We start from the raw sequence: 17091 nt of genomic DNA, 5'->3' as shown, positions 1-17091 counted from the left end.
AGTGACCCTCCCTGGGGGGCCGCGGCGCGGTTTACAAAGCGCGAGATTCGGCGGCCGGCAGCGCTGCGGTCCCAATGCGCGTGCTGGGGACTTGGACCTGGGCCTCACAGCCCTGGCCCGCGAGCCGCCGCGACCCCTTCCGTCTCTGTCGCGGATGTCAGGCAAAGCCTATATCCCTCGTAAGACAGCGGCCTCTTTTGAAAGTATCCGTGAGAGCACTACCCGGCCTGCGGAGCCCCAGTCGACGCACAGAAAAGGCTCGGCGGCACAGACGCGGGCTTTATTAACATTTAGTAGTGAGCGCGGCCCGCGGGACATCGCGGGGACTCGGGTCCGGGTGACGCAACGGTTAAGCCTGGTTCACGACTTGGCGCAGGCACTTGGGGAGGTAGCCCGGAGCCGGAGGGCGGGGCCACGAGCCACTTCTGGCGGCTATGGGCGGAAAACCCAAAACTTCCGATGGGACCAAGCCTTCTGCGGCTTCACATGCACCGGAAGGGAATCTGGGTCAGCCCTCCCACCGAAAGAGGCAGCACGGATCCTCTTTTGCATAAGGCCTGAGGGAAGCACTTCCGCCCATATCCAAGATGGCCGACGAGGACAGTGAGAGCGGGTGGAGTTTCCGGGCGTGGAGCGAAGGTCACTGGGAGGGTGCGGAGCTTCCCCTGCCCAAGTTCCGATCCCACCAGGACTGGAAGACTCGCGTCCAGCTGGAGCTTTGCCGCATCTGCGTCGCTGTGCCCGCGCTCTTCGGGCGAGGAAGTCCCTTCCGGGTTGTGGGAGAAAAGAGTTACATGAGTTAGATTACCATGGCAGCTGGTGCCAGGCTCTCCACTTCCGTGAGCCTTCCTCTAACTGAGATCGGGGGAGATAATGAAGGCCACAACTCCCAGGAGGCTCCACGCCGGGTGGTCAGGGACGCTCGGGAGGACGCACGGGCCCCCAGGAATGGGAACTGGTTAGATCCCAGGAACTCCGTGCCGGGGACGGGAAGAGAGGATGCCTAGGGCCCTAAATGGAAAGGCCAGAGCTGGAGACCTAGCACCCAGAAGATGGGACCGCAATTCAAGAATCAAAAGGCCGGGAGTGGTGGTGAGCGCCTGTAATCCCAGCACTTTGGGAGGTTGAGGCGGGAGGATCCTTTGAGGCCAGGAGTTCCAGGATGCGATGAGGCGTCATCGCACCACTGCACTCCAGCCTGGGTGACAGAGCGCACAGGTGCCAGCAAGGAGCACAAATACCAGCATGCCTAGTCTTCCAAGAATTCGGGGAATCCAAGAGCTTTGGCCTGGAGTGGGAGCTAGACTACACGTCCCAGCATGCCCTGTGACACACACACCCCCCCCCCCCCCCCACATCCAACCACCAGGAGGGGGTAATTCTGAGACTTGGAACGGAAGAGCTGGGGGGGGGGGGGGTTAGAGGGAGGTCTTGTGACTACAAATCCCATAATGCTATGGAGCTAGGAAGGGGCAGGACGGCGTTGGGTAGGGATCGTGGGACATCAGATCCGGACGTGCCTTGGGACAAGGAAGGGACAGACCGGCGCGGGGCGGCCTGGGACTGCAGGTCCTGGCACGCGGGGGTCCGGCGCTCACCTTAAAGGAGTCCACAAACTCGTCACTCATCCTCCGGAGCTCGCGGCCATAACGCTGTGCTGCCCAGAGGTTGGGGGGCGCGGAGCGCGAGCGGCCCCGAAAGGGGCTGGGCTCCTCCTCCATCCCTTCGTCCTCCTCCGTCCCCGCGGGGTAGGAGCTGTGGCGACTGCGGGTCTCCACAGCCCCAGCGCCTGGAGAGGGTCAGTGGGTAGGGGGTGACGTTAATCTCAGCTCCTCTAAGTCCCTGGCCCTGCCTGAACCCTCCCCATCAGCTCTGCAGGCCCACTCGTAGGTCTTCCAGGGGCGCATCACAGTCCACCTCTCGGAGCCCCAGTCCGTTCCAGGGAAGCTCTGGGGCCTTTGTTGAAGATTCAGGTTAACTTTTCATTAATCCCACGAATCCTTACTGAGTGCCAATAATGGGTGAGGCCCTGTGCCCGGCACAAAATAAGGGCATAAGAAATACTAGTTACATCACGAGGTCAGGGGATCGAGACCATCCGGCCAACATGGTGAAACCCCGTCTCTACTCAAAACACAAAAATTAGCTGGGCATAGTGGCGCACGCCTGTAGTCCCAGCTACTTGGGAGGCTGAGGCAGGAGAATCGCTTGAGCCCAGGAGGCAGAGGTTGCAGTGAGCTGAGATCATGCCACTGCACTCCAGCCTGGGTGACAGAGTAAGAATCTGTCTCAGAAGAAAAAAAAAAAAAAAGAAAGGCATATTATTAGTGCAACACCTTCATGGGGCTTCGTGGCAAGCCCTGGGTTGGTAGCTATTTCATAGCGTCTATTCTACATCAGCGGAAGCCAATCCCTTGGACAGGAAAGTGTCCTGCCACAGCTGGCAGGATTGAACGCTGCCTCTGCAAGGGACCTGCAAAGCCCCTGGAGAACAAGAACCTGTCCGCTACATGTCTGCATCCCCCCCAGAGCCTTCTTTGGAGACAGTGTCTGGAACTGTTGACGTTTTTAGGTACCATTGATGGTGCACTTATGTGTAGGCCAAGACATTCCCTCATTATCCTCCTAACCACCCTGGGAGGTGAGTACTAAACATGCTTAGGTGAGAAGACAGAAACTTAGAGAGTTAAGACTTGCCCAGTTTCTGTGAAGCTGTGGAGGCCTGAGGCTGGAAGGTTCCAAAGGCTTGGTGGAATCCAGAGTCCAGTGATTATCAGTGGAGCTCTGTGTCTCTCCCCTTGTCTATTCAGCCTTTGACTCTCTGAGCCTGTGTCCTCACCTTTATGAGGGGATAATCCTAGCCCTGACTCCCAGTGATTGTGTAAAGGTCACATAAAATAAAAAAATGTGAAAGTGCTTTGTGGCTGGGTGTGATTCCTCACACCTGTAATCCCAGCACTTTGGGAGGCCGAGGCAGGCAGATTGCTTGAGTTCAGGAGTTTGAGACCAGCCTAGGCAACATCGCAAAACCCCATCTCTACTAATTTAAAAAAATTATAGGCCGGGTGTGGTGGCTCACGCCTGTAATCCCAGCACTTTGGGAGGTCGAGGTGGGCGGATCACAAGGTCAGATCAAAACCACCCTGGCTAACATGGTGAAACCCCATTCTCTACTAAAAACAAAAAAACAAAACAAAACAAAAAATTAGCTGAGCATAGTGGTGGGTGCCTGTAGTCCCAGCTATGCGGGAGGCTGAGGCAGGAGAATGGCGTGAACCCTGGAGGTGGAGCTTGCAGTGAGCGGAGATCACGCCACTGCACTCCAGCCTAGGCGACAGAGCGAGACTCTGTCTCAAAATAAATAAATAAATAAATAAATAAATAATAATAATAAAAGAAGGCCAGATGGGCAGTGGCTCATGCCAGTAATCTGAGCACTTTGGGAGGCCAAGGCAGGTGGATCACCTGAGGTCAGGAGTTCGAGACCATCCTGGCCTCAAACTGGTGAAATCCTGTCTCTACTAAAAATACAAAAATTAGTTAGGTGTGGTGGTTCACGCCTGTAGTCCCAGCTCCATAGGAGGCTGAAGCAGGAGAATCGCTTGAACCCAGCAGGTGGAGGTTGCAGTGAGCCGAGATTGTGCCACTGCACTACAGCCTGGGCGGCAAAGCGAGACTCTGTCTCTAATAATAATAATAATAATAATGACAAAAGAAAAAAGAAAGTGCTTTGTAGGCCGCAAATACACTATGGGTTATTATTCAGAGGCCCGCCTACTGTTTGAACTGTGTTTGAACTGTGCTCCATGCCATCTCCCGACTGCTGCCAACTCCACTCTTCTACCTAGACTGATAAAGACTTGGAACCACGCCCTGGAGCAAACACTCAGAGCACAATGATAGAGTGAGAAGCAGGTGGGGGGCTGGGCGCGGCAGCTCATGCCTGTAATCCCAACACTTTGGGAGACCGAGGTGGGGGGATCACGAGGTCAGGAGTTCAAGACCAGCCTGACCAAGATGGTAAACCCCATCTCTACTAAAGATACAAAAAAATTAGCCAGGCGGGGTGGCAGGTGCCTGTAATCCCAGCTACTCAGGAGGCTGAGGCAGGAGAATCGCTTGAACCTGGGCAGCAGAGGTTACAGTGAGCCGAGATCACGCCACTGCACCCGTCTCAAAAAAAAAAAAAAAAAATAGAGGCAGGTAGGGAACATACTTGGTGTTTATGGAAAAGTATGTCTGTCAGGGAGGCTCTTTGGAGATGGTAAATTACAGGCCAGGAATTGAAAGCGGGGGATAACCATCAGAATGTCTCTTCTCCCCTCAGAGGACCTGAGGCAGGGCCTGTGGGCCAGTGCAGGGCCTCCAGGGGTCCCAGCTAGGACACATAAATGAGACACATGACTAAGAAAGCAGGTAGGCGGCTGGGCGCAGTGGCTCACGTGTTTAATCCCAGCACTTTGGGAGGCCGAGGCGAGTGTATCACAAGGTCAGGAGATCGAGACCATCCTAGCTAACACGGCGAAACCCCATCTCTACTAAAAATACAAAAAAATTGGCCGGGTACGGTGGTTCACGCCTGTAATCCCAGCACTTTGGGAGGCTGAGGTGGGTGGATCACCTGAGGTTGGGAGTTCAAGACCAGCCTAACCAACATGGAGAAACCCTGTCTTTACTAAAAATACAAAATTGGCTGGTGGTGGCACATGACTATAATCCCAGCTACTAGGGAGGCTGAGGCAGGAGAATCGCTTGAACCTGGGAGGCGGAGGTTGTGGTGAGCCGAGATCGTGCCATTGCACTCCAGCCTGGGCAACAAGAGTGAAACTCTGTCTCAAAAACAAAAAACAAAAAACAAACAAACAAAAAAATTAGCTGGGCTTGGTGGCGGGCGCCTGTAGTCCCAGCTACTCGGGAGGCCGAGGCAGGAGAATAGTGTGAACTCGGGAGGCGGAGCTTGCAGTGATCCGAGATCGAGCCACTGCACTCCAGCCTGGGCAACAAGAGTGAAACTCCATCGCCAAAAAAAAAAAAAGAAAAAGAAAAAGAAAAAGAAAGCAAGCAAGTGGGCGTAGTGGCTCATGCCAGTAATCCCAACAGTTTGGGTGGCTGAGGCAGGTGGATCACTTGAGGCCAGGAGTTCGAGATCAGCCTGACCAACATGGTAAAACCCCATTTCTACTAAAAATACAAAAAAAAAAAAAAAAAAAAAAAAGGCCGGGCGTGGTGGCTCACGCCTGTAATCCCAGCACTTTGGGAGCCTGAGGCAGGTGGATCACGAGGTCAGGAGTTCAAGACCAGCCTGACCAACATGGTGAAACCCCGTCTCTATTAAAAATACAAAAATAAGCCGGGTGTGGTGGCGCGAGCCTGTAATCCCTGCTACTTAGGAGGCTGAGGCAGGAGAATCACTTGAACCTGGGAGGTAGAGGTTGCAGTGAGCCAAGATTGTACCACTGCACTCCAGCCTGGGTGGCAGAGCAAGACTCTGTTTCAAAAAAAAAAAGAAAAAAAGAAATTAGCCAGGCATGGTGGCGTGGGCCTATATTCCCAGCTACTAGGGAGGTTGAGGCACAAGAATCGCTTGAACCTGGGAGGCAGAGGTTGCAGTGAGCTGAGATCTCGCCATTGCATTCTAGCCTGGGAGTCACAGTGAGACTTTGTCTCAACAACAACAACAAAAAAAGCAAGGAAGGGAACAAGAGGATGGAATCCGGAAAGGCCTAGGGTAAGATAAGGTGTGATCAGAGTGCCTGGCCATTCTGAGCATCACCAAAGCCCGGAGCTGCCCCCAGGTCAGGTGGGGATTCCTTAAGCCCCTAGAGGAGTGAGGTGGCAGTAGGGAGAGGCATACTAGGTCAGGAGTAAAGATGACAGATGAGAGCTGGATGTGGCGGCTCATGCCTGTAATCTCAGCACTTTGGAAGGCTGAAGGATTTTGGATAGGGGCAGGAGAGCCAGGAACAGAAGGGACACTGACGGAACAGGCCTGTCCGCAGAGTAATTTCCAGTTCTGTGGGGCGGTGGATGTGGAGCAGGGGTCAGCTAGGTGGGCTGGGCCCTGGTCAAATTCCTGCTCTGACCTTGGCCCATTCTCCAACCCTTTGGGGCCCCAGTGTCTTCTGTGAAATGGAGGCAGTTCCCTATCTGCCAGGACCACCGTGACAACAAATGAGAGCAGGAGAGCCCCTACCTGCCCCTCACAGCTTGAGGCCTCTGAGAGTCCCAGCGAGGGGAATACCCAGCTCTCCCCATTGTATAGATGAGGAAACAGAGGCAGAGGTTAGGAACTTGCCTGAGGCCATGTGACTGGGACAGCCTGCTTAGCCACCTAAATACGCAGGAAACAGCAGCTGTTCTCCTCCACTAGCTCTGAGTGGGGCCACAGGACCACTGCGCTTGCCGGACACAAGGCCCCACAGGTGGAAGGTGAGTGACTTGCACCCAGGCACTTGGCCTGGGCACCGCCCCTTGCCCAGGGATCAGAACAAGCAGAAGACACTGGCCAGGTGCGGTGGATGGTCGGAAGCCTCCCTGTGTATTCATTCATTTGATCCTCGCCACACCCTATCAGGGAGGCTCCTCATGGTTGCCACTTTACAGAGGAAGAAACTAAGGCAGAGAGCCTAAGTAACTTGCCCAAGGTCACAGAGCTAGTAGGTAGCAGAGCTGGGATCCCAACCCAACCAATGTGGCTTCAGGGGCTGTGTGCTTGGCTGTCATGCCCCAGGCTCCTCTCAGCTGTACCGTGGGCTGCCTTGGAGGCCTAGGCTGGGGAAGGCTCCCTTGGGCGTTCTGCTAGCACCAGTTCTGCCGGGAGCCTGTCCTATGGGGTGGGAGTTTCTCACCAAATTCGTGGACTTAGCAATGCCAAGCCAGTTGTTATCAAGATGACACCCATTTGTGTAAATTGAATTATATACATGTAAGTACAAATATATATATATATTTGTGTGTGTGTATATATGTGTGTGTGTATATATATTTGTGTGTGTGTGTGTGTGTGTGTGTGTGTGTGTGTATATATGTATGTGTTTTTTCTTTAGAGGGAATCTTGCTTTGTCACCCAGGCTAGAGTGCAGTGATGTGATCTTGGCTCACTGCAACCCCTGCTCACCGGGTTCAAATGATTCTCCTGCCTCAGCCTCCTGAGTAGCTGGGATTACAGGCGCCTGCCACCATGCCTGGGTAATTTTTGTATTTTTAGTAGAGACGGGGTTTCACCATGTTGGTGGGGCTGGTCTTGAACTCCTGACCTCAGGTGATTCATGTGCCTCGGCCCCCCAAAGTGCTGGGATTACAGGCCTGAGCCACCATGCCCAGCCCTAAACTGAATTTTTAAAAAGTGTCCTATTTACAGGGAAAAAAACCCTGTGAATTCCCTGGGGGAAGGGGAGGGCTGGGGCAGGGCCTGGGCCAGCCTCTCCCTCCTCTGGGGAAGGAAGGGGGTGTGGCTCCTCCTTGGGTTCGAGCGTGGGTGGGTGCCCAGGCCTGCCCACTCTTGCCATCCGTCTAGAGCCTGGCCCGGGGCTGGGGTGTGGAAGCGGGGGATGGTGGCTGTGGCTAGAAGTGCCCCAGGCCCCAGCATGGCACCTTCAGCTTTACATTCTCTGCGTGTTGGGCTTCTGAGTCAGTGGCTGGGGCAGACATCCGTGCTGATGCTTCCGCGAGCATCCTTGCACTGGGATTTTCAGAGTCCTCAGATTCCCAAGAAGGAGAATACCAAGCTCTCCCTGTTTTACAGATGAGGAAACAGGGGCACACTTAATTACAACACTCTTGCACGCTGAATTGCACACTTAATTAAAACAGTGGTGTTCTAGACCGTTTGGAGCAGTCAAGCTCTGCCATCAGGCAGGGCTGGGTTTGGATCCTGCCCCAACCACATACCGACCACACACAATCTGCTGCTGGGGGAGGCTGACGTCACGGTGGCCAGTGCTGCCACCCCACCCTGGGCAGACACTTGCAGCCTGTCAGCCTCTGGCACCTGCAGGCTTCGGCCTTGACGTTAGCCTTCCAGGACAGAAACCCCTTCAGGCCTGCAGAGAACAATCCCCAGTCTTGCTCAGAGCTGATAAAATCGGAAAGCACTCTAAAGTTGGCAAATGTTTCCTTTTTCTTTTTAAAAAACAGTGACAGGGTCTCTGTCACCCAGTCTGGAGTACAGTGGCACGATCTCAGCTCACTGCAGCCTCAAAATCCTAAGCTCAATTAATCTTCCCACCTCAGCCTCCCTCCCGAGTAGCTTGGACTACAGGCACCACCATGCCCAGCTCATTTTTTAATTTAAAAAAATTTTTAGAGACAGGGTCTTGCCATCTTTCCCAGGCTGGTCTTTTTTTTTTTTTTTTTTTTTTTTTTTTTTTTTGAGACGGAGTCTCGCTGTGTCTCCCAGGCTGGAGTGCAGTGGCGTGATCTCAGCTCACTGCAAGCTCCGCCTCCCGGGTTCACGCCATTCTCCCGCCTCAGCCTCCCAAGTAGCTGAGACTACAGGCGCCCGCCACCACGCCCGGCTAGTTTTTTTTGTATTTTTAGTAGAGACGGGGTTTCACCATGTTAGCCAGGATAGTCTCGATCTCCTGACCTCGTGATCCACCCGCCTCGGCCTCCCAAAGTGCTGGGATTACAGGCTTGAGCCACCGCGCCCGGCCTCCCAGGCTGCTCTTGAACTCCTGAGCTCAAGTGATCCTCCTGCCTCGGCCTCCCGAAGTGCTGGGATTACAGGCATGAGCTACTAAGGCCGGCTGGTAAATGTTTGTTCACTTTCTTTTCCCTTTTCCCGTTAGCTGGAAATGTTTTCTTTTTTTTTTTTTTTTTTTTTTTTTGAGACGGAGTCTCGCTCTGTCTCCCAGGCTGGAGTGCAGTGGCGCGATCTCCACTCACTGCAAGCTCCGCCTCCCGGGTTCATGCCATTCTCCTGCCTCAGCCTCCCGTGCGGCTGGGACTACAGGCGCCCGCCACCGCGCCCGGCTAATTTTTGTATTTTTAGTAGAGACGGGGTTTCACCATGTTAGTCAGGATGGTCTCGATCTCCTGACCTCGTGATCCGCCCATCTCGGCCTCCCAAAGTGCTGGGATTACAGGCGTGAGCCACCGCGCCCGGCCGGAAATGTTTTCTATAAAGGGGGTTCAGTGGGCCACATGGTCTCTGTGACAACCACTCAGCTTTGTGGCCAGAGCTGAAAAGAAACCATAATCAATGTGTAAATGAATACACTGCACCTTGCTGTGTTCCACTAACACTTTCTTTAGGGATCTGGAAATTTGAATTTCATAGAATGTTCACATGTTACAAAATATAGTTCTTTGGATTTTTGTCCACAATTTTAAAATGTAGGCCCAATGTGTTGGCTCATGCCTGTAATCCCAACACTTTGGGAGGCCAAGGCAAAAGGACTGCTTGAGGCCAGGAGTTTGAGACCAGCCTGAGCAACACAGAAAGACCCTTGTTTCTACAAAAATTAAAATAAAAAATTAGCCAGGCATGGTGGCGTGCACCTGTAGTCCCAGCTACTTAGGAAGCTGAGGTGTGAGGATGGCTGGAGCCCAGAAATTCAAGGCTTTATAAATATATAAAATACTGGGCCGGGCGCGATGGCTCAAGCCTGTAATTCCAGCACTTTGGGAGGCCGAGGCGGGTGGATCACGAGGTCAGGAGATCGAGACCATCCTGGCTAACACGGTGAAACCCCGTCTGTACTAAAAAAAATACAAAAAATTAGCCAGGCGTGGTGGCGGGCGCCTGTAATCCCAGCTACTTGGGAGGCTGAGGCAGGAGAATTGCTTGAACCCAGGAGGCGGAGGCTGCAGTGAGCCGAGATTATGTCACTGCACTCTCCAGCCTGGGCAACATAGCTCAACTCAGTCTCAAAAAAAAAAAAAAAAAAAAAATTACTGACTGGGTGTGGTGGCTAGCACTTTGGGAGGCCAAGGCAGGAGGATCAGTTGAGGTCAGGAGTGAGACACCAGCCTGGCCAAGGTGGCAAAACCTCATCTCTAATAAAATATACAAAAAAATTAGCTGGGTGTGGTGGTGTGCACCTGTAGTCTCAGCTACTCGGGAGGCTGAGGCAAGAAAATCACCTGAACCTGGAAGGTAGACGTTGCTGTGAGGCGAGATTGCACCACTGCACTCCAGCCTGGGCAACAGAGCGAGACTCCATCTTGGGGAAAAAAAAATTATATATATATTTACATATATATAAATATATATATAATAAAAATATATACATAAATTAATAACAATGTCAGTACTAATAATAAGAGCAGCAAACACTTAGCCCCTCCTCTGTGCCAGGCACTGTTTCCAAGCACTTTTCCTGTATTAACTCATCAGGTCCTTGCTATACCCCTGCGAGGTTGGACTAGTTCTATTCCCGCTTACAGATGAGGAAACTCAGGTAGATGGAGTTCATTAACCTGCTCAAGCTCAACCTGCTAGGAAGGGCAGAGCCACATTTGAACCTGCAGTCTGGCCCAAGAGCTAGCACTGGGCTGCTTCTCTCTGTCTCTCCACTGTCCACACCTGTTTCAGACACTGGGCTGTGTGGGCTGTCACAGCACAAGGTGGCTGCGGTCCCTGCCCTGGGGCACCTTAGCCTCCAGCAGGGGCCTGGTGGCAGGGGCTGTGAGGAGTGACCGAACCAAGTGTGAGCTGCTCTGCGCAGGTAGAGGGGCAGACGCCCCGTGGCTCTGGAAGGGCACTGGCACTTGCTGATCTCTTTTGGGAAATCACTTGCTTTGGAGACACTGAAAACTACATCAAAAGGTTCAGAAATCCAGCTCTGTCCTCACCTAGCAGCTGTCTTCTCCCGCAGCCCTCTTTCCTGCGGGTCTGCAGCTGGGGGTGGGGGGAGGTGTCGCCCGCTTTGCTCCTTATTACCTTGCAGGCCCCTCCCATGCCCTGCTCCTGGGTCAAGTCCCTGGCCAGTGCAGAATGTTACTCCTGTCTTCTGCCACTCCACCAGCACCCCATCTCCTTTCTGTACCTTGCTACTCCTTCTATCATGATCTTGTCCCACTCTCCCCTCAGACTCATTCCCAGGGACATAACCTAGGCCTTGTCACCATCAAATAACTCCATCCCAAGCTTCCCACCAGCTGACCCGACCTGTGTGGATCATACCCCTGGGACCCCAACTCCAACCATGCTGCGGCTTCCCAGGGCTTGCTACTTTCCCTGAAGCTCAGCCAGCTTGGACCCCACACCTACCCTTCCTTCCTTTGCACACACTTGAAGCCCCTACCCCTAACTGGGCTGAGACAAGCACGACTCTGATTGACTCTAACTCCCGGCCAGCTCCCACTAGCACCCTGCTAAAAATCCCACCAGATGCTTAAAATCCACCTCTAGTGGCCGGGTGTGGTGGCTCATGCCTGTAATCCCAGCACTTTGGGAGGCCGAGGCAGGTGGATCACGAGGTCAGGAGTTCGAGACCAGCCTGGTCAACATGGTGAAACCCTGTCTCTACTAAAAATACAAAAATTAGCTGGGCATGGTGGCACATGCCTGTAATCCCAGCAAGACTCCATTCCAAAAAAAAAAAAAAAAAAAAAAGCCACCTCTAGCCCATCCTCTAGGGTGGCTTCCAGATCCTTCCCCACCCTTCAGTGTTTCTTCTCTATTAAAAGCAACTTCATCTTACTGGATGCTCAAGCCAGATTCCTTGGTGTTGGCTGGGCTCTGTGGCTCATGCCTGTAATCCCAGCACTTTGGGAGGCCAAGATCACTTGGGGCCAGGAGTTCAAGACCAGCCTGGCCAACATAGCAAGACCTTATCTCTAAAATTAATAATAATTTATTTTATTTTTATTTATTTTTTGTTTTTTGAGATGGAATCTTGCTCTGTCAAACAGGCTGGAGTGCAGTGGCACAATTTCAGCTCACTGCAACCTCCACCTCCTGGGTTCAAGTGATTCTCCTGCCTCAGCCTTCCAGGTAGCTGGGATTACAGTTGTCCACCACCACATCTGGCTAATTTGTGTTTTTGTAGTAGAGGCAGGGTTTCACCAAGTTGGCCAGGCTCTCTTGAACTCCTGAACTCAAGTGATCTGCCCGCCTCGGCCTCCCGACGTGCTGGGATTACAGGCATGAGCCACCGCGCCCAGCCAACAATAATTTTTTTTTTTGAGACAGTCTCGCTCTGTCTCAGGCTGGAGTGCAGTGGTGCGATCTCGGCTCACTGCAAGCTCCGCCTCCTGGGTTCCCGCCATTCTCCTGCCTCAGGCTCCCAAGTAACTGGGACTATAGGCGCCCACCACCACGCCCGGCTAATTTTTTTTTTTGTATTTTTAGTAGAGACAGGGTTTCACCATGTTAGCCAGAATGGTCTCGATCTCCTGACCTTGTGATCCACCCGCCTCGGCCTCCCAAAGTGCTTGGATTACAGGTGTGAGCCACCGCTCCCAGCCTAATAATTTTTTTAAAATTCCTTGGCATCATCCTGGTTCCTCTCTTTCCCTCGCACCCCACATCCAGTCCATCAGCAGATCCTGCCAGTTCTGCTTTAAAAATAAATCTAGGGCCGGGCGCGGTGGCTCAAGCCTGTAATCCCAGCACTTTGGGAGGCCGAGACGGGCGGATCACAAGGTCAGGAGATCGAGACCATCCTGGCTAACACGGTGAAACCCCGTCTCTACTAAAAAATACAAAAAAACCTAGCCGGGCGAGGTGGCGGGCGTCTGTAGTCCCAGCTACTAGGGAGGCTGAGGCAGGAGAATGGCGTGAACCCGGGAGGCGGAGCTTGCAGTGAGCTGAGATCCGGCCACTGCACTCCAGTCTGGGCGACAAAGCGAGACTCTGTCTCAACAAAAAATAAAAAAATAAAAAAATAAAAAATAAAAAAAAAATCCAGAGGCCAGCTACTTCTCACCACCTCCCTGGTGACTCTCTGAATGTCTAAATCTGACCATGCTGCCTCTGTTCAAAGCCTTTCCAGGTTTTCGCCCAAAGGCAAAGTCAGAGTCCTTACAATGACCTCCAACTTTAGGTCTCCAAAGACCCTTTCCTAACCCCCTCCTCTAGGCCCACCCTAGCTGGGAGCAGGTGTTGCCCTCAGGGCCTTAGCACCTGCCCTTCCCTCTGCCTGGAACTCTCTTCCCATCATCCCTGTGGCCTTGGTTCCAGTGGTGCTTCTCACCAAGTGAGTGTTGACCACCTCTGCTACCATCACTCCCCCAGCCCCATGACTCTGGATTCTCTTAACTCTCTCTTTTTTTTTTTTTTTTTGAGACGGAGTCTCACTCTGTTGCCAGGCTGGAGTGCAGTGGTGTGATCTTGGCTCACTGCAACCTCCGCCTCCCGGGTTCAAGTGATTCTCCTGCCTCAGCCTCCTGAGTAGCTGGGACTATAGGTGCGTGCCACCATGCTTGGCTAATTTTTGTATTTTTAGTAGAGATGGGGTTTCACCATGTTGGCCAGGCTGGTCTCCATGTCTTGACCTTGTGATCCGCTCGCCTCAGCCTCCCAAAGTGTTGAAATTACAGGTGTAAGCCTCCGCGCCCAGCTTCTCTTAACTCTTACATGCTGCCCCCATACAAATCTTCTCATCCATGATAGGATGCACTTTTGTGCTTGTTTGCTTATGGACCCACCACGTCACTAGAATGTAAGCTCCACGAGGGCAAGGATTCCTGATGCTTGGGTTCACCGAGGTCCCCCTAGCAACTGGAACAACCTGTGTCACATGGTGAACACTCACTCTGAGACACAAGTCAATGCTGAGTGTGTGTGGCGGGGGGCAGAAAGCAGGGGGAGTTTGTGAGCAGAAAAACAGCCAAGTGCAAGCTCAGAAAGTTAAAGAAAGCTGTGGAGGCCGAGCATGGTGGCTCATGCCAGTAATCCCAACACTCTGGGAGGCCAAGATGAGAGGATCGCTTGGGCCCAGGAATTCGAGACCAGGCTGGGCAACAAAGCAAGACCCCACCTCTACAAAAAATAAAAAATGAGCTGGTGTGGCAGCATGTACCTGTGGTCCCAGCTGTTCTGGAGGCTGAGGCAGGAGGATTGTTTGAGCCCAGGAGTTTGAGACCTGCCTGGGCAACAAAAGGAGACCCGCCCCTGCCCTCGTCTCTAATGAAAACATGAAAAATGTCGGGCGTGGTGGCTCACGCCTGTAATTCCAACACCTTGGGAGGCCGAGGCGGGCGGATCACAAGGTCAGGAGATAGAGACCACCCTGGCTAACATGGTGAAACCCTATGTCTACTAAAAATACAAAAAATTAGCCGGGCATGGTGACACATGCCTGTAGTCCCAGCTACCTGAAAGACTGAGGCAGGAGAATTGCTGGAACCCAGGAGGCGGAGGTTGCAGTGAGCTGAGATTGCACCACTGCACTCCAGCCTGGGTGGCAGAGTGAGACTCTGTCTCAGAAAAAAAAAAAAAAAAAAAAAGAAAAAGTTAAAAATAAATTAACTAGGTGTAGTCCACACACCTGTATTCCCAGTTACTTGGGAGGGTAAGGTGGGAGGATCGCTTAAGCCCAGAAGTTCTAGGCTGCAGTGAGCTGAGATCACACCTCTGTACTCCACACCTCTGTACTCCCTCCTAGGTGATAGAGCGAGACCCTGTCTCAAAACAAACAAAACAGGCCGGGCGCGGTGGCTCAAGCCTGTAATCCCAGCACTTTGGGAGGCCGAGACGGGCGGATCACGAGGTCGGGAGATCGAGACCATCCTGGCTAACATGGTGAAACCCCGTCTCTACTAAAAAATACAAAAAACTAGCCGGGCGAGGTGGCGGGCGCCTGTAGTCCCAGCTACTGGGGAGGCTGAGGCAGGAGAATGGCGGGAACCCGGGAGGCGGAGCTTGCAGTGAGCTGAGATCCGGCCACTGCACTCCAGCCTGGGCGGCAGAGCGAGACTCCGTCTCAAAAACAAACAAACAAACAAACAAACAAACAAAAAACAAAACAACAACAACAAAAAAAGAAAGCAAGCTATGGGATCCAATCTGAGAGAACTGAGTGTGTGTGTTTGTGCGTAAGAGAGGGAGGGGAAGGAGGCCTCTTAAGCCTTCTTAATCCTGAAAATGGGAAGGAGGTCGTTTAAGCTTCAGTGCCAGAGTGACATGACCTAGTTTTCTATTTTTAGAGATGGGGTCTGGCTATGTTGCCCAGGTTGGTCTTGAATTCCTGGGCTCAAGCCAGCCTTCTGAGTTGCTGGGACTACAGACATGGGCCACCCTACCTGGTTTGACCTGGTTTTTGTGTTCAGAAGATATATGTTGTTCCAGGTGCCAAGGCCAGTGCTGGGCACAGGGGTGGTGGAGCCTACTGAGAAATGGACACTGAACCCCAGTGTCTATCCTTCCATCTTGGAGCCTGTGCTTCCCACCCCACACAGCCCTGCTGTCTGGGAGGACCGTCTGCCCCTTGAGGTCACCTGCCCCTGGCCTTTGTGCCAGGACAGGCCTGCTGTGGGCGCAAGCCTCGGGGCAAGAAAGAACACATCTGGGAGCTGGAAGGCCCAATCCCAGGGAAAGCATGTAGCCTGGGGCAGGGCACCAAGGAGTCTTCCAGCCCCCACCTTCTAAGGAAAGAAATGCCAGGCAGGTATGGCCTTAGGTAGGCCCCTTTTCCTTTTCGGATCACTGCCTGCCTGCCTGTCACTAATTTCTGTCCTGGCCCCACACTAATAGCTGCCATATATATATATACATATTTTAAGAGATGGAGTCTCCCTAAGTCACCCAGGCTGGCTTTGAACTTCTGGGCTCAAGCGATCCTCCTGCCTTGGCCTCCCAAAGTGCTGGGATTACAGGTGTGATCCGTCATGCCTGGCAGCTACCATTTTTTAGCTTTAATGTGCACCAGCTCTGTAATCAAGTGCATCCTATATGTTCCTGCTAATTAACTCAACAGTCCTACAATGGTGGTTATTAATTGCTCTGTTTTACAAAAGAGGAAACTGGGGCTCTGAGAGGTTAGGGACCGACCCAAAGCCTTCAGTGCCCGTGGATACAACTGGGATGCAGGGAGCCAGTGGGCTGGGGGTGAGGTGACCCGGCAGGTGGAGGTGGTGGGGTACTTACCTCCATGATGGCTGCTGCTGGTTGGCTGCTCCTGCTGGTGACTGGCGTCCCACAGGAGGCCTGGGGCCTGGCGATGATGCTTGCCGGAGTCTGAAGGCCTGTCCCCCGCGGGGCTGGGGCCCAGGCCCCTCTCTGCAGAGCTGGAGTCTTCCTGCTCACTAGGCTCAAACTCTGGGATCTGGAACATGCTCTGGGCTATGAGGACAAGATGTTAGGTAGTCAAGGCACAGCTGGGGCCAACGGTGGCCCTGGAAGGCAGAGGCAGGTACCCTTGGCTCCCTCTCCCACCCTAGGGCCCCCAGGCCCGCCAGGCCTCCCGGGCCCTCATTTGTCTGCTGGGTCTGGCCTGGCAGGGAGCTGATGCTGTCGGCTCAGGGCCTCAATCTCCCCTCAGAACCCTGGTGGACCCAGGCCCCTACCCAGGCCCCGCCCCGCCCGTGCTGACGGCGCACAGGTCTCACCCCAAGCCCGATCTCGAGGCCCCTGACCCGGGCCTGCCGCCTCCCTCCTGCACCCCGGGCTCCCGGCCCTAGTTGCTTGGGCAACGGGAACTGTCAGCGACCTGGCCCAATCACCTCTCGGAACGTCACTCGGGTAGGTCCAGAGGCGGGGTCAACCCGGCCCGGCCCCGCCCCCCCGCCGGACCTACGGCTACTCGCCCGCAGCCTTTTTTCTCCCTCCTGCAGCCCTGGTGCTCACATCCTTGCTGCCTCACACCTTGGACGTGTGTGGGAGCAGGAGAGGGATTCTCTGGGGTCCCCATTTGGAACCTGGAGACCCACTTCTGCCAACAAGTCCTTCAGCCCCTCTGGACCTTAGTTTCCCCCCAGTGAAGTGGGGATAGTGACAGCTCCCCCAGGAGCCAGTGAAAACTTTGTGAAGGGAGTGATTACTGCGGGCGAAGGCGCTTGGCACAGCCACAACTGAAGCTCAGCCGTCGGATGCGATTATTGTTGCTATTGTTACCGCTCCGCCTGGACTGGGTGCCCGGTCGGAAAGTCCCGCTCCCCGCTCCTCCTCCCAGGCGTGGAAGCTTCGCGCCGCCCGCCTCGGGG

At 53.6% G+C, this 17091-nt stretch overlaps 1 protein-coding gene across 4 annotated transcripts; it reads right to left on the bottom strand.

The window, feature by feature from the left end:
* Window positions 1-259: 259 nt before the first annotated feature.
* On the bottom strand, window positions 260-17068 carry LOC105469512 (BCL2 associated agonist of cell death). Of its 4 annotated transcripts, none has more exons than XM_011720615.2 (4): window positions 16930-17068; window positions 16037-16231; window positions 1599-1789; window positions 260-766 (listed from the first exon to the last, which is right to left on the bottom strand). In XM_011720615.2, the coding sequence occupies exons 2-4, from the start codon at window positions 16221-16223 to the stop codon at window positions 641-643; spliced, it is 504 nt and encodes a 167-aa protein (XP_011718917.1). In that variant the 5' UTR covers window positions 16224-16231; window positions 16930-17068; the 3' UTR covers window positions 260-640. The 4 variants fall into 4 exon arrangements, with proteins under 4 accessions (XP_011718917.1, XP_070930505.1, XP_070930506.1 ...); XM_071074404.1 differs by lacking the exon at window positions 16930-17068 and adding an exon at window positions 16736-16870; XM_071074405.1 differs by lacking the exon at window positions 16930-17068 and adding an exon at window positions 16612-16728.
* Between the last annotated feature and the right edge of the window lie 23 nt (window positions 17069-17091).

The sequence above is a fragment of the Macaca nemestrina genome, chromosome 12, assembly GCF_043159975.1.
Source record: "Macaca nemestrina isolate mMacNem1 chromosome 12, mMacNem.hap1, whole genome shotgun sequence".
NCBI classification, from domain to species: Eukaryota; Metazoa; Chordata; class Mammalia; order Primates; family Cercopithecidae; genus Macaca; species Macaca nemestrina.
Note: the sequence above shows the minus strand (reverse complement) of the source record. Positions and strands in the feature narration are given on the sequence as shown.